The 21,957-nt window shown below is 41.8% G+C and overlaps 1 protein-coding gene and 1 long non-coding RNA gene across 11 annotated transcripts in view; one reads left to right on the plus strand and one right to left on the minus strand.

The window, feature by feature from the left end:
• The window catches only part of LOC107401066 (uncharacterized), a 54,625-nt gene extending 45,980 nt beyond the window's left edge, over window positions 1-8,645 (plus strand). The window contains exon 3 of the long non-coding RNA XR_013043061.1: window positions 1,513-8,645. This is a non-coding gene — a long non-coding RNA (uncharacterized LOC107401066). The remainder of the gene's footprint in view (window positions 1-1,512) is intronic.
• Window positions 1-21,957, minus strand: part of Mapk10 (mitogen-activated protein kinase 10) — a 288,581-nt gene that overhangs the window by 68,115 nt on the left and 198,509 nt on the right. For 7 of the 10 annotated variants that reach the window (XM_006975410.4, XM_076546802.1, XM_006975412.4 and 4 more), the window contains 5 exons: window positions 14,374-14,503; window positions 10,991-11,049; window positions 10,031-10,169; window positions 9,201-9,366; window positions 6,782-6,853 (listed from right to left, as the gene is read on the minus strand). In XM_006975410.4, the coding sequence (XP_006975472.1) occupies window positions 6,782-6,853; window positions 9,201-9,366; window positions 10,031-10,169; window positions 10,991-11,049; window positions 14,374-14,503 (566 nt within the window). The remainder of the gene's footprint in view (window positions 1-6,781; window positions 6,854-9,200; window positions 9,367-10,030; window positions 10,170-10,990; window positions 11,050-14,373; window positions 14,504-21,957) is intronic. The other 3 variants (XM_076546805.1, XM_076546803.1, XM_076546804.1) reach the window with 1 other exon arrangement.

A 21,957-nucleotide genomic window follows, 5' to 3' on the forward strand; every position in this document is an offset into this window, starting at 1 on the left:
AAATTTTCTTCTTCTTTTCAAACTTTATCTTTCATCTAAATCCAAGGAAAGAAATCCTAGTCACTGCTTTTCAATTTTCCTAATAGCTTGGGTCATAATCCATGATGAAACAGTTCTCGGGCTGTGTGAACGCTGTGTTTTGGATCTTCTATAACACCTCAAATACTAAGACTAGAGCAGTGGTCCTCAACCTTCCCAATGCTGCGGCCCTTTAATACAGTTCCTCATGTTGTAGTGACCGCCAACCATAAAAGCATTTTTGTTGTTACTTCATAACTGTGATTTTGCTACTGTTATGAACTGTAATGTAAACATCTGGGGTTTCTGATGGTCATAGGTGATGCCTGTGAAAAGGTCATTCAACTCCAAAGGGGCCATGCCCCAGAGGTTGAGAACCACCAGGCGAACGGCTCAGTGTCCAGTCTGTGGAGCTATAGGAAGCAGAGGTGCCTTTCGGAAGAACTTTGTGGAAGAAGTTCAGTCTTTAGGGGTTGACCCTTAAAAGTATAGAGAGGTGGTGTCTCTGTAACTCTCTCTTTTCTCTTCCCCACTTCAAGTTAACCATGGACTGAAACATCTGAAACTGTGTGTCCCAATACCCCTTCCTTCTTGTGAGCCATGGCCTTGGGTCCTGTCACCACAACAGACAGGGACCAACACAGCTGCCCCCTGGGAAACTTGAAAATATCCAGGTTTGGAGACTGCCATGCCTCTGAAACTGCTCTGATTTGTCCTTTAGCACGCTGAACCGAGTTGTCACTTAATTTAGAATTCAGACAACATTTTTCATAGTTTCTTCCAGCAAACCTCAAAGGACAAAACAAAGATCATTTCTTTGGGAATCTTACATTTTGAAAATCAATCTTTAAAAATCACAATGTTTTAAAACCAAAGTAGAACCTTAATAGAGTACTAATGTCCTCAAACTGAGAACACGCGTGTCTTTCCTATGTAAGACCCCCACACAGCAGTTCCTGAGACACTCTGTAAAACACTTCAATGCCAGAGACTCAGAGGAACACTTATCCTGGGTCCATCTACCTAACTCCTTCCCTTCATAACCCTGGAGATATGTTGCTCTCATATCTCTCACACACAAATATATATAATATATATTTAATATTTAGTATAATTAACATGTTATTTTATAATAGTATTGATATTTTAATTTTAATTAAATATAATTAAAATTAAAATTTTAATTATAATAGTATTAATATTTTATAATACTATTATAAAATAACATGTTAACTATGAACTTATTGGGAAGTAAGTCCTGTTTCAAACAGTTGATGTGACTATCTGTCCATGGCATAGACACAACAGTCATGACCTTCAGTTTCTATTTTACTTTCACTATCTCCGGCTCTCATGTGCGAACTCTGAATGATATCATGTTCTGTTGATAGGATGATGTTTTCTTTGCTTGTCTCATTGTGTGGGAAGTCGTTTCCCTGCCCCTTAGCACCATCCCTCCCTAGCAAGGTCTTATACCTGTTGTTTTCTTTCCAGCTAATGTTTCCATGCTTACAGGAAGAGAGGCAAGAAGGGTGTTTACTCTATCATACTGCCTGCTTTAATTGGAGACAATTCACCCCATATCTAGAATTTTGAAATGAATACCATGTACTAAGTTCCAACAGAAGCCAAGTCCAGAAAACTCTCGTCAAGAACTACAGAAAAAGGACCACTGTGGGTTCCTTGTTCAAAGAAGATCCTTCCATTTGATATAGAAAATAAAAACATACAGTAGGGAAAAAAAAGTGTGTAAAAGAAGCAAGGCTCACAACAGGACTGATGTACATATGAACTCACGGAGACTGCGGCAGCATGCACAGGACCCAACCAGGTCCAAACCAGATGGGGTCCCAGCTCTGAGAAGGAAGTAGACACGGGCTCCCATCCCTAACCCAGAAGCTACCTCCAATTGACATCTGCTCACAGAGGAAAACTTAGTGTTCTCCAGTTGAGTCTCACTGAGGACACAGGACACAGCTCAGGGCCTGCAGAGCATGTGCCCAGCAGAAGATGCCGACATAAAATGAGCTCAGTGGCATTTGGGGGGATTTTTTGTCTCATGTCACTTTGGGCACTTTTTATCTTACTGGTCTTTTGCTAGTATGTTATGTTTCCGCAACTTGTGTTTTTATGGGTTTTGTTTCTGTGTGCCTGCCTCTGTGTGTGTGTGTGTGTGTGTGTGTGTTCCTAGTGCTTTTTTTCTATTTTTTAATTCTATGGTTGTTTCAGGTTTTTGTTGTTGTTGTTTTTCTTGATGTTGCTGTTGTACTGGTATTGTTTGTTTGGTTGGTTGATTTTGCCTGTTTTTTTTTTTTCTTTTTTCTTTATTTATTTATTTTGGTTTTTCTTTCCTTTTTTTTTTTTTTTTTTGGTTTTTTTCGAGACAGGGTTTCTCTGTGTAGTTTTGCACCTTTCCTGGAACTCACTCTGTAGACCAGACTGGCCTCGAACTCACAGAGATCCGCCTGCCTCTGCCTCCTGAGTGCTGGGATTAAAGGCGTGTGCCACCACCGCCTGGAGCCTGTTTGTTTTCTAAAGAGAGAGGAGAAAGAAAACATGGAGTTGGACAAATGAGAAGGTATAGAGGATCTGGAGGAGATGAGGAAGGGGGAAAGGTGATCAGAATATGTTGTATGAAAAACTTATTTTCAACTTTAAAAAAAGAATAAGCAGGCTTAAAGAAGGTTTGTGAAAAGGCTGGGGTGCCGTGGGAGTCTCTGGGATCCCGAGGACAGTGCAGGGGTTCCGTGGGAGAGTCTGGGATCCCGAGGACAGTGCAGGGGTGCCGTGGGAAAGTCTGGGATCCCTAGGACATTGCAGGGGTGCCAAGGGAGAGTCTGGGATCCCGAGGACAGTGCAGGGGTGCCGAGGGAGAGTCTGGGATCCAGAGGACAGTGCAGGGTGCCATGGGAGAGTCTGGGATCCCGAGGACAGTGCAGGGGTGCCGAGGGAGAGTCTGGGATCCCAAGGACAGTGTAGGGGTGCTGTGGGAGAGTCTGGGATCCAGAGGACAGTGCAGGGTGCCGAGGGAGAGTCTGGGATCCAGAGGACAGCACTGCCATGCTGGGGTTTGGAGTGAGTGGACAGAGGGAGGACTGCGCAGGGTTGGGGGAAATTTCCAACCAAGTGAGTTGAGATAAACTTGCTGAAAGAGAGAATTCACGTGGAAGGCAGAGGGCCCTCTTCTCTGTACTCTGTAAACAGCCCAGCTCTGAGGGAATCTGTTTCCATCATGAAACTATCATGAAAATTGAATGAGTTAATGCACAATATGAAAAATGAGTTAAAATTGAAATATTAAAATAATTAGAAAATTAATGGATGGAAAGCAAATCCAATTATGTATACACTATGTGTGCATGTGTGAGCATATACATGTGTACATGGGCGGGCAGGTGCGTTTTCCTGTGTATGAGCAGGTGCATGGAGTCAAAGAACAATCTCAAGCTCCATTCCTCAAGCTATATCCATTGTTTTTTGAGACAGGGTCTCTCATTAGCCTGGAGTTTGCCAAGTAAGCTAGACTGGCTGGCCAGGGCCCCAGGGACCTGCCTGAATCATCTCTCAGGTGCTGGTACTCCAGGAATGTACTGCAATGTCTGGTCTCTTTAGGTGTGTTCTCACAATGGAACTTGTGTTTCTGTGCCTGCAAGGCAAATGCTTTATCAACTGATCCATCTCTCTGGTACTCTATGTTTTTATGTTTAAAATTGCATATCTTTGCCAACATCAAAACTCAGTAGTAAGTAAACGGCCCTGGGATGGTATCAGGATAATAGCAAACACCCAGAAAAGCCCACAGTGTTTCTCAAAATGAAAAGATAGATTTAAGTGAAAAAAAAATCAGTCATTGGTGAAATTTTCATTTTATTTGCAAAGGCATTTTAATGTTTTTGCTTTTGCACAGCATTAAAAGTTCTGTGAAAAGTAAGGAATGATGTTGAATATAGACTATTGCATTATTTTCCAGTCAGAATAATTTGATACTCTTATTAATATTAATTAATTTACATGTATTTTAATATTTCTAAGTAGGAGAGCCTGCAGATCTTGAACTAGTCAGGGTCTCAATTAATGCATACTAAACTTCAATATTACTTCCAGCAAATCCTAGAATTATTTATGCTGACATATTGTCATGGTTCTTCTCCAGGGAAACCATTGCATCCTTGTGCCTGTTCTTTGTGGTTCAGTGAGCTTCCTCAATGGCCTGATCTTTCTCTAAGGACAGTAGGAAGCCCGAGTCAGAAAGTGACAGTGTTGTAGACTTGTATCACACAGGGCAGTCAGCCTGGCTCTCAAAGACCTGTGCTCTGTGTCGTAACCACTCGTGACAAAGGCACACAACACACAGACCTCCCTACAGTCTATACTCTCTGCGTTAGAGATAGGACTTGATGAGAACATGTGTCAGGATGCAGCTTTTTCTATACTGACTTTTACACAGTTTCATTCAGGTTCAAAATTTTTCTAAAACAAAAATAAAATCTGTTTTGCTGAAGGGTCAATTTAGATTTTAAAAGTTTCAGTTTATTCTAATTGTGTCAGTTGTTGAGTTTCAACTGTCAACAGAAGAGCAACTCTGAGAAGTGAGTGGAGAGCTACATTTCGCTCCCAGGAGGGCCTCGCTCTGTGGAAAAGTGACCTAGGACAGCTAGGTCTCAGGCTGCTGAGAAATCCTGACCTGTCTTTCTCCACCAGCAGGTGACCCACAGGAACTGCAGCCTCCACTCTGAGCAGTGATGGGGAGGTACCTCTCTCTGTTTTTAATGTATTTTATCCCAAAGGCAAAAGCACAAAAAATAATTTCTGCTTGTGAGTAAGATCAGTGCACTGACATGTGAATATGGGTTATAATGTTCAGACACATTGGTTATGTAATTGATCCTCAAACTACAAATAACTATCTTGATGTAAAGAAAAAGTCTCATGTAGTCACATCTGAAATGTGCCTGTGGACAAAGGCATGAGGCAAATGATCGTGTAAAATGAATTATAGACACAAGGATGTCACAGGGTTGCCTCAACCTCTAGACCAGCGCTATGCAATGAAAAAGACAACAGCCCCACATGTAAATTGTGCATACAATTTAAAATGTGACAATATTAACAATAAAAAAGAATAGGAAGGAACAGGTAAGATCAATTGTATCGATATGTGTTTTACCTCAATACACTCAAAATCCTGTCACTTCACACATATTCAGTAGGAAGTCATTACAGGTCACTGCACATGCTTTGCGTATTTCTAGATAGTGGTAAGCACTGTATTCATTCAGCACTTGTAATTCAATTTATAATTTCAAGGACTGAGAAGTGGCATCTGGCTCCGGGGTCTTTATCACTGAAGGGCTAGAAGAGACCAGCACTTTGTGTCAATGCTGGGACTCAGCAATATCATACTAATATCCAGCAGAATGCATAAATGCTCATTTGCTATTAGCTTCTTATTAAGTCATAGTTTTTGAACTCTAACCTTTCTTTTCATGTTGAAATAAAATTATAGTCTTTCTTATATAAGGATTTCTTAATAGAACTTCCTCAAATAAAATGTGTAATAGAGTTAACTGCCATATTTCTTATTGACAAAATCCAAATCTCTACCAATTATTCTGAGTTAACACTGTACTGCCGTTGAAGCTGTCAGTTAGTGTTGACCATAATTTGCACTAGCATTCATTAGCAAGATACTCTGCATTCATCAAAGTATGTTCTCTTGCTGATACATGAAGTTTATTTTCCACATATCATAAACACAAAAGGGTACTTTTACTAGAGAGTGAATTTCTGGTCACTGAAGAAATTCATCTGCTTTAGTAATTCTCATGCATACACAGCCCTCTAAGAAACCTAGTGGGAAAAACAATGACCTAATCTTTGTGTGTGTGTGTGTGTGTGTGTGTGTGTGTGTGTGTGTGTGTGTGTGTGTGTGTTCAAGGGTGCTGGTGCAGGTGGAGGCCAGAGGTCATTGTCAGGTATTGCCCTCAGTCACACTCCACCTTAAGTTCTGAGTGAGGGGCTTTCACTAGACCTGGAGCTCTTTGATTGGCTAGGCTGGCTGGCAGTGAGGTCTGCCCCTCCGCTGCAGTTACAGCTGTGTGCTTCTGCTCCTGTGCTGGGGATTTGAACTCAGGTTCTCACTCTGGTGCAGCAAGCAGAGCCCTATAATTGCCTATGTATATACCATCTCTCAACCTCTCAACCTCAAGTGAATGAAGACCTATTAAAGTCACCTCTATTAATGTGAATGATAATTATGATTCCTAAGGGTTGAAGTTCACCCTTTACTGGGGCTATGCATGCTACAGTGGCCTATTTGCACCTGTCTATGCGTGGACCAGTGGATGAAAGCTTAGACTGTCAGGGAGAGTAAGTAGGGAAATCAGGCTTGAATATTGTGGATCATAAATCACTTTAGAAAAATCATGGGAAATGACCTGCAAAGAGTGACTTCATTTACTAATTATGTTTTTGTTGTTGTTGTTTTGTTTGTTTTTCATTTAGAGTCTGGTGGTCTCCATTACTTCTGAAAAATGGCATTCCTATTTTAGCTTCTAAGAAAGGCTTGCTATTGGAAAGTTAATAAGAAGAAGTCATGTGGTAGGCAGTCGACAGTGCTGGAGAGAGTATGGAAATTGTCACTTCATTGTGACAAGTACTCCACTTACCCAACTTTCTGCTCTGTCTTTACTCTGCTGGTAAAATCATTACGAGTTTAAAGGAAGAGAAAATAAAACAGGTGAAGCCAAAGGTACAAGGATACAGTCCCTTCCGGGAAAGAGGATTTTGTGGCGAACCATTTCTCCCATGATGCATCCCACAGACCATATATCCACTGGAACAGGAGAGAGGGAGCGAAGACAGGAGGAAAGCAAGGTTAACTGAGGTAGCTGCCTCTGGTGACGGGAAAGGAAGACTCTCACATTCCACCTCCAGTGGCTGAATGTGAGTTAAAATTCACATTGTGTTATCACACAGTCTCTACAGTGGGAGCTCAAATTCATGTGTAAAACAGAGTATTCGATGGGAGCCCAAACTGCATCTTTATTGACATGAGTTGGCGATGTCACAGACAGGAAGAGAACACTCACAAAGCCAAGGGTATCTCCAGGCAGGTGTCAACTAAAGGTCTCGGAGACGGTTTTGATAGCATTTGCTACATTCATCCCTGTAGGGGGACTGTGTTCACTCCTATTTTGTTTAGTTGTGTGCAGTGGGCAGCAAGAGAACATCCTTTGTCCCAAATAAGAGTTCATTCAACCAAATCCAAGAGACTAGGAAATGGTCGGTGAGCTTTGTGGTGAGAAACTGTAAATCCTGTGCTACAGCATTGATTTTTCACTCAGAAATTATTCTTTAAGATAAAGATCAGCTCTAATTTCTATCTTAAATATTTTGAGAAATATGATAAATTAGCATATGCACAAAGGAGATATTGAGAAGTGAAAATGCATAAAAGGTGTTAAAACTGAAGTACGTGTATTTATTTCCCAATTGTCCTGTTTGTTAACCGACATGTTAACCGACCTTAACACTCTCCAGTTTCACATTTATCAGGGACAAGGAGATTTTAAAACAAAAACATTAGGCAGAGCTGCTCCAAGGGGTGGGAAGCAGGGTGAGGTGAACAGGAGGGGCATGCCTGGAGCAAGAACAAGCTGTTTTTTTCTGCATGATAACCACCCTCAGCTGACAGAAAAGGATGACACATGGGTACGAGACACACCTCCCTGCACAGCAATGGAGGGTTGTTCATTGTTTTGTGGACCTTTTGAATAAAGACAGAAACAGGGATTGAATACCTTCTGTCTGTGTGACAAAGATCTAAAAACACAGACCAGACAAACAGACTTCCAGGCTCTGTCTGTCCTTATCTCTCCTAAATTTTGTGACACATAGTAATCATACCTGTGGATATTTGCTATATGCACACAATGTGTAGTGATCAAATCAGGGTAATTAGCATATTTACAGCCCATTGGGTTGGGACATTCAAAATCTTCCCCTTAAAATATACAATAAATTATTGGTAACTCTGGTTCTCAATTCTTGACTTCTCTTTAATTAATCCTCCTTGGGTTTCACTCAGGAGGAAGGCTCCATGAACGTAAGTCAGAAGGTGACACAGCTCTGGCAGTGGCCTGCTCAGGGCTGACTGTCCCTTTGTTGCATACAAAGACATCAGTGTGACAGCAACCCTCTAGACTGGAAGTATGCAAATGGTTGTTTCTAACTTCAATGGCACATAAATGCGCTCTGCAGTAATTACACTAAAAAGCGCAGCAGCAGTAGTTTTGATGAACTGTGTGAAAATGGATTACTAGGAATTAAACATATAAAACATAAAAACAGGTATTCAGGGCACATATACAGATCTAACTTAAAGCTAATATAAATTCTAAGTATATTTGATATGGTTTTCAACATGGCTCTATATAGTAAGTATTTCCGACAAAATGATAGACTGCAAAGCTTTCTAAGAAGTTCTTTATAAACCCTCTGTTTTAATCAATCAAAATTCAATTTGAATTTCAAATATTTTTCTGGATCTTTCTTTCAACATGTTCATGTACATTAGATTTTATTGTCAAAGAAATAATGTAAAATTGAATGTTTTTTTTCCTTTACATGGTTTCTTGGATTTATTAAGATTTACTAGATAGTGCTACACTAAATATTACTTACAGAGGATTTGACATAAGAACAAGAAGCTTATAGTTTGAATGATGCTAACTTGACTTGATGCAAGATTCTGTAATATCTTTGTTAGTCTTTCTTGAGGACCACAGCCATCAACCCGAGATATTACACAAAAGCCAAGTGTTTAACCAAAGCATCTTTCTCACAGCTTCCACAAATATCTGGACTACACTGCAATGAAGTTAGCAGTGATTCTCCCTGTCTGAAGCCTGTGTGCCAGTCAGCAGTCATCCGACTGTGTAATCACACTCTATTTGCAATTCTTTTTCAGCTATCGAATTTTAGAGTTCCTGTAGCCAAACCTGCTTCTCAGAAACATGCTTCACATTCTTCACGCCTGACCCCCCTAGTGGTATTTAAGAACTCTCTGAATATGAACGCTGGCAGTTCTTTTTCCAAAGAATTTCTTGGTTACAACAAAAATGACTCCCAGTTATCTAAAGCATGAACCCACTGCTTCGCTGTTCCAGGATCATCCCTACCGTTCTCCTTGTAGCCCATTCCCAGGATGACCTCGGGGGCTCTGTAATATCGTGTCACCACATACGGAGTCATCATAAAGCTTGTGCCTGCCGTCCTGGCCAGTCCGAAGTCAAGAATTTTCAGAGTGCAATCAGACTTGACCACAATGTTACTGGGTTTTAAGTCCTGACAACAGGAACAGGGGGAGAAAGTGAAAGTGAGTGTCTACAAGAACTGCGATTTCTAGTCTAGCACTACACAGGGCAGCCTTGCAATGCAACAGCTTGCTTGCAGGACCCTGTGGGAAGCACGGGATTACTGTGACAAGTCATAGGTAGTTTTAGATTTTGAAAAATGCCCTTACACAATATTTTAAGTTCAGAAGAGAACTGTACTGTTATTTCTACAACTTAGGCTCGCATGGGAAGAAGTCTTGGGGAAAATAACCCATCATTTGTTGCCATCTCTTAGGTTTCTCTTTAGGACAACATAAGCCTTTAAGGATGAGTGTCATTTTTAGGTCTGACAGGGAGCATATCAGGGTAGCTGCCCTTATTTTTCCAGAAAGGAAGAATGGAAATGAGCTGTCTTATTTCAGCTACTCATCCGACTTTGAATGTCAAAGGGCTAGGAAATATAAGGCTCTCAGTGAGCAAAAATATGAACTCAAACTCTACCAGAGCACACACAGAAGGTCCTTCTACATATCAGTCAGGGGCTAACGCTACCCATCTACAAAATTACCAAGTGTGTGGTGTTTGACCAAATTCTCCCTAAAAAAGTACTTCAGTGCTGTTCTTTCTGTTCCCTAGCAGTCAGCACACTGCAGTTCTAGAGTAAATGTTCTTACCCTGTGGATAATTCCAGCAGAGTGGAGATGCTTGATGCCACACAACATCTGGTACAGCAAATAAGACATCCGCTCATGGTCCAATTCCATTTGAATCACCTGACACAAGTTGGCATCCATCAGTTCCATCACTAGGTAACTAGAAGGTAAACCCATCATGTTAGTTCCAGAAGGGAGGCTCTAGAATGACCTTCCATCACTGTTGGAGTCCTGTACTTCATCTAAGTTTATTGAACTTCCAAGTTCTGTGATTGCTTGAGTTGAGAATATGGGAAACTTCCAAGTATATCAAGATGGACAGCTGCAGCGACTCAACCACATGCATATAGCAGCATCACTAATTAGTATGTGGCTCATGCCCATCTGTTCTCTAACCTTTAGTGATCATACTTTTCCTTCTATTTCTTTAACTCTCTCCTAAGCAGCATGATTACAAATGAGGACAGGAATCAAAACAGCCACTTCTAAAGTGTGCTGCAACTGTGTAGAAGAAGACACTGTGCCCTAGAATCACTGTCCTCAGGTTGTGTTTGTCACCGACATTCTAGACAGATTCATTTTGCACAAATTAAAGGCACTGCAAAGATAGGTTAAAAAAAATTGCAGCATGTCCTTTATTAATAGTTTTCAAAATGAACTGACCCATCCTGAAAATTTTCACAGAAATAATGAATAAGTAATAAATAAGGCTTTCTTACTTCCCTGATTTACCAAGAGTTTGGAACAACAAACCATATAGGCCAGAAGGAGGCAGAAGTGTCCTTCAGGAGGTCACACCACAGCAGAATCGCCACTGCATACTGCTACCTCATTTCCTGGGTCCTGTTCCTTAGGTCTCTTTGATCTTTGCAAGGAATTTCATCCTTTTCGTCTCTGTTGCTATTATATTTGTCATCCCCTGGAGTGATCTGAGTGAGGGCTGGGCTCAACCTTCATTACCTTTGTTGTTTTATTACTTACACGTCTTGGAACTCCTCCAGCGTCTTCTGGGGTGTGAAAACATTTAATAAGCTAATAATCTGGAAGACAGAGCATGAAAGGGACAAAGAAATAAGGCAGAAAGTTAATTATTTTTAAAGTCTGAATGTATTTATTCCCAGTGTAAGACACTCAATAAAGAAAGCCATGATAGAAACAGAAAAGATTGGGAATTCTTCTGGACTTGTTCCATAGAACAGAAAAGTGTGATCAGAAATCACATAAAACCTGTCTGAAGGTTAATAATGAAATTATAAAGTCAATTCTGAGGCAGCAGCTAGAAAAGACCTGTGTATCATATTGCTTCTTGTGGCTCCGAGACCACACACAAGCTGTGAGGTGGTTAATCCACAAAGAGCAGTGTCACTAAGAAGAGAAAGATGACGAAATACTCATCAAACCTCCCAAGGGACCATTGCTCCTCCAAATGCAAAGGCCACATCATAAGTCACAATTTGGTCTCATCATTGAAACATTTTTTACTTTTGTATGCCAATCAAAAACAATTTCAACCAATATCCTAGCATTGGGGGTGGGGGGGTACACCGTGCTCAATATTAATGATAAGTCGGGCAAAAAGCAAGTTGAAGAGTTAGCTAAATTCAGTCCTAACCATTTAGTCTCTTACTTCAGTGAATTTGTGAATTAGGTGACAAATAAATTAATCTAAAAACCACATTCATCTCAATTCTATGTCAATCATGCATATAGATAACCCCCTATGTCTTTCCATTTAAATATTATGCATCAACATATCAGTGAAAATGAAAATATAAACAAATGAGGATATTCTACTTAAAATGTAGATGTAAAGAGAAATCCACTTTACAAAAAACTTAGCTTGATATTTAAACAAATCCAGGGCACAAATTCCATGGTTTTTCATAAAGTTTGTAAGTTGGCACTTTAACATATAAAGTGGTCAAAACAATGCAATTCTAGATAACTGAAAAATGGGTCATTTCTGTGGAATTTTTTATTGTTTTTGTTTGCATAAATGATTAAGGAAAATGTCTCAAAGCATCCAGTGTACACTGCGGGGAGGTCTGGTGCCTTCAGAAGCCAAAGGCCTCAGATTCCTTGGAACCAGAGTTACAGATAGTTGTGAGTGACCATGAGGATGCTGGGAATTTATTCCAACTCCTTTGGAAGAGCATTCCATGTTCTTAACCACGGAGCTCCATCTCCAACCCCCTACAGTCCCAGCTTAACCATGGAGTCCTATCTCCAGTCCCCTACAGTCCCAGCTTAACCATGGAGTCCCATCTCCAGCCCCCGACAGTCCCAGTTTAACCATGGAGTCCCATCTCCAGCCCCCGACAGTCCCAGCCAGAAGCTCATTTATTGCTGTTGCAGTACTGAGCCTATCTAGGCAAATGCCCTACAAACAGCTCACTCAATTTCAGAATGAGGTCATCATAGACACTTCTGCTTCCATGCAGCATTTTCCAGTGGAAATCTGATTCAGTTGTTTTATCCCAAAGTCTCAGGAGGCACAGACATGAGTCAGCATTTGTCACAACCCTGCAATCGCAACAATCATCACTTCCTGGAATTTAGTTATCTTCTAAATGGATTTTCCTATTATTAAAGGTTTAATGGGGTTACTTCATTGTTTTTCTTCACCTTTCACAGGATTAGCAGTACTCCACACTCAAAGAGCCTTTCCCTTTGCTTTGAGTATTAATGAAGAACCACAGCTGGCCATAGGGAAGCTTTCTCTTTGTTAAAAAATTGTTTCTATAAGATTATATGCACATACACATACATAAAAAAGGATAGCAGGTTTGATGCTGTCTATAAATTGTCAAAGCGATTTGGAACTCTTTGTTTCCCTTAAGGAACAGTTACTGTGAATTCCCTTCATTGCAGTCAACATCAGGGCAAGTAGACAACTGTCTTCTGTGACAAGACAACGCTGAAAGCAGACTAACTTCACGGTGAGATTATTTAGTCACTGTAGTGTGAGTTTAAGGGCATGGTGCAGGATTAGCTTGGCTCTGGAGATCACTTGTGAGGAACAGGAAGAAAATCATATCTCCAAGCAGGAAGCTGAACAGTGACTGGGCTCACATGTATGTGTCATTAAATCTTAGAGGTAGTACTATGAGAGCTACCTAGTGTCTTCTGAAGACATGTGTCCCAACATCCTAAGCAATCTGAAGGTCCCTCTTCTGAAAGGATTAGCCACCTCTCATGTCACAGCACTGGAGACTTTGGAAAAGACAGCTGAAATATACCCAAACCACACCATCAAGTATGTTTTTTTTTTTCAAGTTGGCCAAGCTATTGGAAATTTCTCCATAAGATGTTGCCCTACAGGGTCTGGAAGGATGATTAAGTAGATACAGTTCATGTACGGAGAGCTTTCTATGCCACTGCTTCCCTGCTTGTGTCCATGCATGTGACATGTGATATCTGTTATTTTTAGTTTTATTTATAAAAATTTATAATGTGCCTAGTAAACTTGTTGTAACTGTTAAGAATCATCACCAGAAGGTCAAATAATTTTCTTTGATTTCCTCTTACTAAGAAGAGACAGGGCGTGAAGATGAAGGTCCTTGCCTGAGAATGAGGAAGCGTGGCTTCTGAAGCAATAGTTGACTCCTCCTGGATGCACTGAGCAAAGGCTCTTGGTTGCCCCTGCTCTGAAGAGCTTTCCATGGGTGTGCACCTGCCGCTTCCCCATCCCAAAGCGAGATGCTCACACAGCAGGGCCCCCCAACAGCTGAAGGTTCTGCCTGACTCTAACTAGGAGTGTCACACAGGAGACAGTATGGTGACAAAAATATCCCCCCAATTTATTATGAACTCAGAGTATAAAGAAATATTTTTTCCTGAATGGTTTCTCTGCAAGTTTTGCTTGTTTAGGAGCTTCCATTTGGCTGAAAAGCATGAGGCTCCTGGGTTCATTTTGAGCATGACAACCAAATAAGGTTAATTTCATAATAGGGACATATCAGTCACATTCATCTCCTCCATGCCATATGGCTTTTGAATAATTTTTAAGCAGGAAGCTACCATGAGGACAATGAAACCAAATACAGCATATGGGCCAAATAAACAACCTTAAGAGATGGAAATGGCAAAGCAAGCCTTCTTCCTGGAGCAGTCCTTGTTTTTCCTCCTCTCGTCTCACAACCTCCCACTGCCAGGGGTTCAAAAATAACACAGGGCCGGGCGGTGGTGGCGCACGCCTTTAATCCCAGCACTCGGGAGGCAGAGCCAGGCGGATCTTTGTGAGTTCGAGGCCAGCCTGGGCTACCAAGTGAGTTCCAGGAAAGGCGCAAAGCTACACAGAGAAACCCTGTCTCGAAAAACCAAAAAAAAAAAATAAAAAAAAAAAAAATAACACAGGAACTCACATTTTTATGGTTCACACACTTCATGAGGACCAGCTCCCGGTAAGCCCTCTTGGCGTGAGTTTGGTTCTGGAAGGGTCGGCTGAGCTTCTTAATGGCCACATTTCTGTCGAGGACAGCATCGTATGCAGCACTGTCAAGATTCAAAAGCAGTCCAGACTTCAGCACACAGCATCGACAAGGAGGAGAGCCCTCTGGAATCCTACCTAGATGCTTTCAGTTCACACGTCAATAAAATTATAAGGGAAGGTGTGAGTGACTGGAAGAGGAAGGTGGGGGAGAGAAGGAGGGCAGGCAGGATGTGGAAGAGGAAGGAGAAGGGGTGGGACATTGCCAGAGTGCAGCTTCAAACTGCATCAGTGAGTTGTGGATCAGGAGACAAAAGCCAAGTACTCAAATTTCCCATTGGGCGCCTGGCTATGGTAAGTCATTCCATCTACTGGAGCCTGAACTTCTCATCTGTCAACATAATATGTAGGTAGTCTCTATCTGTGATAGGCGGTAGGTTTTTTGGTTATTTCAGATGTACATCTGTTCTTTCCCCAGTGACAAGATCCAGATTTTACAGTCTGATGGTAAATGCATGGCAGCATAGGTTGATCAATCATCAGTGTGCATTCATGAACTATAACAAGGTTCAAAATAAGATACACCATTGGGAGATGCTCTTGTAACAGATAACTGCTGCTCAGTACCAAGAGGAGTAAATGCTACTTAGCATGTGAAGCCCTCAATCAGACAACAACAATAAATTATCATGCCTTTAAAAGGCAATCTAAAATAATATGACTGTCCCTCATATAGTCAAAGTATGCTTCTAGAGATTAAGGAAGGAAGTGAGAGGGGACTTCTTGCTTCTACATCTCACGATATACCCATAAAATGTTGGTGTTGCATACCAGAGACTTAAGGGTTTCCTGGGTTTTGTCTCAGTTTGCAGCATGAATAAGCAAATTAGAACCCATAAAACTGATCTATTAAATTTATAGTTTTGTTGATCATTTAGGGTTCAAGCTATTGAACCAAAAGAAAAAGAAGAGTGGGGTTTTCTCTATCCATGTGAGGTATATTGTAAGGTAATGAGAGGCTCACAGGGTGACTTGGATGAAGCTTTATGTTTTGCCTATTACATGCCTCCATCTAATCTTTAGTTTTCTCTAAAATAGCTCCATCAAAAGCTGGATTTTTTTTTCTCTGCCTATGTTCCTTTGAAATCAGAGCTTACTAAGAGTAGGCCAACTCATTCTGTTAGTGGGCAGCTTTGAGAGTAGAGATGCCGTGATTCTAACAAAGACAAGCATCTCTCCATGGTTACCAATGACTCCTGTTGGCCCTGCTTCAAGGACAACTCATATAAAGTGTTCCCCTTTGTTATGATAAACTATTGACTCTGAAACCCTTCAAAGGACCAAGTAAATACCCAGAAAGTCAGCTTTCATTACTTCCCCCAAGGTCTGTTCTTTACAGATATCACCAGTGTCCTCGCGCCATTTGTCAAAACGTAGCTTCAAGTCCCATCTCCATCTGCGCTGCTTCCTCTGAATATACTTCCGTCTATCAGTATTCTCAGAACATGTGGTCCTGAACTAAATAAAGCAACGCTACACTGGAGTGTCAGTGAAATCTAGGGTAGGGCTATCAACTCTTTCATCCATTCACATGCTCACTCAGCTATCCTATCACACAGAGTTAATAAAGCTATCTACCCTGGTCTCTTTGGTGATGATATCTATGGACCCACTTTGCACCTACATCACTTTAGAACAGAAAAAAAAAAGAAGAAGAAGAACATATGGGCTATTGAGATGGCTCATCAGATAAAGGAAGAAAATTGGTGCCAAGTCCCAGGACTCTGGTTGGAATCCTAGGAGCCACATCGTGGAAAGAGAAAATCAACTTGAGCAAGTTGTCCTCTGACCCCCACGTGCTTGCCCCCATCACACACAAAGTTAATAAATGTAATCATTTTAAAGGTGCTTTTTGCCCCACGGTAGTATTTACTACTTTTATCCCACCACTGAGAGTAGAGGTAGAGGAAGGTGTCAGGCGGGCTGGCATCTTACAAGGGTGCAAAGGGGAAATGATGGGCCCATAAGTATGAGATGTAAATCTACTTCTCAAGGCAAGTGATTGTCGCAGCAGGAACTGATCACTCACTTCAAAGGAAGTCGGAAAATCTCAAGCCAAATGTAAGTTAATTTTTTTTTTTTTTTAAAGATTTATTTATTTATTCTGTATACAGTGTTCTGCCTGCACATATGCCTGCAGGCCAGAAGAGGGCACCAGATCTCATTACAGATGGTTGTGAGCCACCATGTGGTTGCTGGGAATTGAACTCAGGACCTCTGGAAGAACAGCCAGTGCTCTTAACCTCTGAGCCATCTCTCCAGCTCCTAAGTTAATTTTTTTTTTTTTTAAATCTCCAAAATAAATGGGTGAAAATAAATATAATAGCTAGGAGTCAGAGTAACAACTGACGTCAGTTCAGACAAAGTCAGGTGACCTCTGAGGTCAGTCTAGAGATGCAGTCATCCAGACAGACAGGTCCAGACAGACAGTTCCCAGGACCAGCCAGCGCACTGGTCGTTCTCCTGAGCTGACTCCGTTCCCTGTAGTCAATGCTTCAGTTCAGTGGACTCTCCTACCGATGCTGTCCGAGAACACAGTGCCCATATTTGGCCAGTTTATGAGTTAAAGCTCCCATTTTTCAATGAATTTGTAACTGTTTCTTACAAAGGAGAAATTAGGGAGGCCTAGCCCATGGGGGTTTAAGTCCCTGAGATACTAGCCTGGACTTGCCAACAGCGGGCCAAGCCTGGAGGTCCCAGGGAGTAAATGATGAAACATTCATCCACTCCTGGGTTCCTTAGCAGCCTAATCACTGGCCAGTTCCTCCTGATACAGTGTTGCTCCCTCCCTGCCTCTGCCAGCTCTTCCTTGATGCAATTTTTTGCTAAGAACCTCAGCCCTGCTGCTCACCAATGTATACTCACAAGAAAACAGTGCACACTCACTAGTGTCAGTTTCTACACACTCGCATCAGAGGTAAAACAGTCTGACTAGCTCCTTTTAAGGAGTGAAGGAGTGTAGCTGTAGTGTCCTGGCTAGTATGAGCACCCAGCAAATGATACCTTGTGCTATTCTTAAAAATCAGTGTCCTTGTTGGGTTTATTACGTAACACGGGATAAAATATGAATTTTTACATCATATGTGATAATTAGATATAAGTATACTAATTAGCAACTTCTAGTCTTTCCATTAATTATAAATTAAACTACCATGCCACCTTGACCGTGATTCTGAAGTTCATCTTGTGACATAAAAGACTAGGAAGAAGTCTTACTAAAATCTAGTTACATTATAACCATATAGATCTCTGACTTTGAACATTAATAAGCTCATTTGTGTTTTTAATGAAATGATGTTCACCTCATGTTTTCTTAAAGACTCACAGGGTGTCTCTTCTAACCAATATCAAGTTCAGTTGGTGGCCCTTACAATCTTTTCTCCAACATAATAACAATCTTGCCTGTCTGTAGTTGTGTGGAATACTGTGCATTTTATTTGCCTCTTCTGTATAACATTATTGTGTGAAATAGACTTCAAAGTTGAATGTCCAATCCTGACACATTTGTAGCTAGCACTCTGGATTCCAAGGGGTCCTGTAGAGCCCTGGAAAGCCTTGTAAGGCAGAGCCAGGGTGGCAGCCATCTTCTGCCATTCTTGCTTGGCAAGCAGAGCTGGCAGAAGGGGAGGGTTTTTTTCTCTGGTGCGGAGTTTGGTGTCACCCTCCATACTCCAGGCTGGCAGGAGGCAGCAGTGACCTCCAGCCCCTTACCCCTGATAGGATGGAGCAGTGACAGCAAGACCTCCAAGATCTGCCCCCAGCTCGAGATTCCCTAACTTCAGAGTTGAGTGTGTGTTCTGGTAACTGGGTAAGTCTGGGGTCTCCCAGAGTTAGGAGCTCCCTAGAGATTCAGCTCTCCAGTGCCCTGGAAGCCTTCCAGGAGACCCAGACAGGAGCCCACTCCTCTGGGTTTCCACTGACTGAACAAGCACACAATTTATTGTATTAAAACCTCCATCTGCAGAAAGTATTTCTCCCTCCTTCCTTGTACCCTGGCAGGCACTACAGACCCCCATTATCTTCAGTTCCTCTGTGGTTACTGGCCCGGGTCTAACAAGTACACCTGCAGACTGGCGTTGCTGAGGCTGCACAGTTAAACTGCTGTCTGAAGGGTTTCCCTTCCTATGAAGTCATTTTTAATTCATGGCCATGCAGTCTCCCCCCCCCCTCTCTGTGTAAATAAAAATAGAAACATATCTTTAAGGAGATTTTCCAACTACTTTCTGAAGTAGTTGCTGAAGAACAATAAACGTGGTGACATAAAATACTGACCTGCCTCTACTATTCCCGGGTCAGCTTGTCAGAGGGATAAATGGCCATCTGTTGCTATGCTCCTGTCGCTTAATCCAGTCATATGAGGCTACGAGGCTCTGCTTGTCTCTTTGTGTAAATTTATGTAAATACTTGTGTGTGTGCACATACCTGTTGGCAAATTTTACTCCTATCATTTGTCAGTTTTATCTTCTAACCATCTCACATCCCTACTGCGCTGATCTTTTTCCAGAGGGAGAATCATTCATTTGAGCGTTTTTCTTGCCCCCTTCCCTTTCATATTTAAAATGTTCTTAATTGTATTGACACATTGAGGTGGCAAGGTGACAGGATTCACCTGTCAAAGTGTGTGTCACCTGTCAAATGAGGACAGTAAAAACATCATTGGAGCATCTTAAACATCCTAACACATCACCTCTCCAACCAAACTCTGCACTAAAGCTTGGGCTTTAATTAAAAAAATGATACAAGAGGAAAAAAAAAATCTCGTCTATCTAGTGCCTGCAAATATCTGACTTTCATGCCTGTCTTAGGGTTTCTATTGCTGTGAAGAGACACCATGACCACGGCAACTCTTATAAGGAAAACATTTAATTGGGGTGACTCGTTTGCAGTTTCAGAAGTTCAGTCCATTAACATCATGGCGAGGAGCATGGCAGCATGCAGGCAGATGTGGTGCTGGAGAAACAGCTGAGAGTCCTACATCTTGCAGCAACAGGAAGTCAGCTGAGACACTGGGCAGTGTCCTGAGCATAGGAAACCTCAAAGCCCACCTCCATGGTGGCACACTTCCTCCAACAAGGTCACACCCATTCCAACAAAGCCACACCTCCTAGTAGTGCCACTCCCTAGGAGACTATGGGGGCCAATGACATTCAAGCCACCATGGTGACCAAAGAGGACACAGCCTCACTTTCACCACTGTGAACCCTGTTACTGAATCTGCCATCTCACGTCCGCATTTGAAATTCATTCACAAGCTCATAACCACAGAGCAAAGGGAAATGAAAGAAAAAGCTACTTTAAGAACAAGACAATAATGTCTGGAAGTCAGGACAATGATGTTAGAGAAGAGTCTAAGACTCCTCCTGAAGGAGACTGGCTACATCTCAAAGGGTTGGTGGGGCACATGCATGCAGGCCCACCTCTCCTGCCCTTCTTTCAGCTTTGATAAGTATCTCATGTTAACCCTTACTGTGCTCCTCTTAACAGCTGTTGAAATACCCATCACCTGTGGTCTACCCACATTTCACCTTACACTATACACTAGAATACCAGTCTGCCACAGGAACCTAAGAAATTACACCTTGGTGTAATGTAAAATATGTGAGGGCTATGGAGATTATAAACGTGAGAGATTAGTTGGAATACCTTTGCTATTCTAATGTTGCCAGTTAATTGCAGTAAACTAAACTGTTTACTGTTTTGATGCTTATTTAAACTTTACAATAAAGATCTTCCCTAAGGATGAATTAACAACCCATGCATTACAGGGCATGTTTGTGATCCCAGCAGCCCAGAGGTGAAAGCATGGTGAGGGCTGCAGCTCAAGGCCAGCCTGGCCAGGCAGGGAATTCCAAGCTTTACAGGAAGACATTCCAGCAGAAAGAGAGACTAATTTATTAAAGCATTATAAACCAAACTTTGTGTTTCATATTTTCTTTGTTATGAACAAATAAAAACAAAACCATTTCCTAAACAAACATCTATATCTATTTCAAAGTTACTAATCCTTTGAAGACCATTCCCCAGGCATTTAGCATATACATTTGTATGCCTTCGTCCAGTTAGATGGTGTGGTGGCTAACTTTTGTTGTCAACTTGAGCACATCTGGAATCAACTAAAACCCAAACAGCTGGACACACCTGTGAGGGATTTCCTTGATTGGATCGTTTGAGGTCCGCCAACCCACCCTAAATCTGGGCCACACCTTCTGATGGCAGCCCACTTAGAAGGCCCACGGAAGGAGGAAGCGTTTGCCTTTTGCCTGCTGTTCGGCACTGTCACTGGCAAGTTCATCTAACCTACTCCTGAGGTATTACTTTGTTGGTATGAGAACCTACTTTTTCAGGATTCCAACACAGACTGAAGACCAGCCACTCTCTGGGAACTGCTGAGACATCCAGTCTCATGGACTGAACAACTTCAGGATTCTTGGCCTTTCTTTTTGATACCAGCCATGTTGGACTCCCGGGACCACAGCCTATATGCAACTCCAATAGATACCAGTTAACATACACATATTCTTCATATCAGTTACCTTCCTTCGGAGAACCCTGATGACACAGACAGTGTAGCTCACCAATGGGAGGATTCTTCTCACAATGCTGGATGCTGGGAAGGTACAGCAGCAGCAGCACCTTCAGTGTCTGGGGACAATCCCTTGCAGATAGTATGTCTAACTCTGCCCTCACATGTTGACCGTCCTGGCTAGTCTCCGTTGCCTTTTCATAAGCTGCTAATGTCATCTGTAAAGGCAGAGTCTCAAGACCCTCAAGACCCTGGAGACTGAAGTGTCTAGTCCTGTCATATGGGTTTCAAGAGGTGAAGGGATGCAGGGCACGGGCTTCCCAATGACGGCCCAGCATAAGGTGCATTTACAGCGTTCTCTCCAGTCAGAACCTTTACCTGGATGAAACGACAATTCTTCCAAATTAGGACGCTCATTTTAACTTCCACAGGATAGACACATACGCACACATACACACACAGCATATGTACATTTACATGTTGTGTGTGCATGTGTGTGTGTGTGTGTTTAAGCATCCCTGTTACTGTGCTGCCTCCACTCACAGAAGTTTGTAGCCATGTAAATCATGCCCCTTTGCATCATTTCATCAATGCTTCAAATACTACATTGATGTAGTTCAAAACTATTTTTTTTTTTAAGAATTCAATAAAAGACTATGGAAATTCACCCTATCAGGGCTTGGGAGATGAGTGGGTTAGCAGGTAAAGGCTTTTGCTGCCAAACTCCACGACCTGGGATGGATCCCTGCAACTCACATGGTAGACTGAGTGAACCAGCTCACCATGCTGTCCAGGGACCATGTGCATCACAGCAGGAACATCCCCCACTAAATAAGTGAAGAAATGCAATAAAAAATTTTAAGGAAAATTCATTCTGTCGATGGTAAAAATTTAACAACAGTGTGAAGAGAGTCATAATTATATGATGAATATTAA

This window comes from Peromyscus maniculatus, chromosome 10, assembly GCF_049852395.1.
Source record: "Peromyscus maniculatus bairdii isolate BWxNUB_F1_BW_parent chromosome 10, HU_Pman_BW_mat_3.1, whole genome shotgun sequence".
Taxonomy (NCBI): Eukaryota; Metazoa; Chordata; class Mammalia; order Rodentia; family Cricetidae; genus Peromyscus; species Peromyscus maniculatus.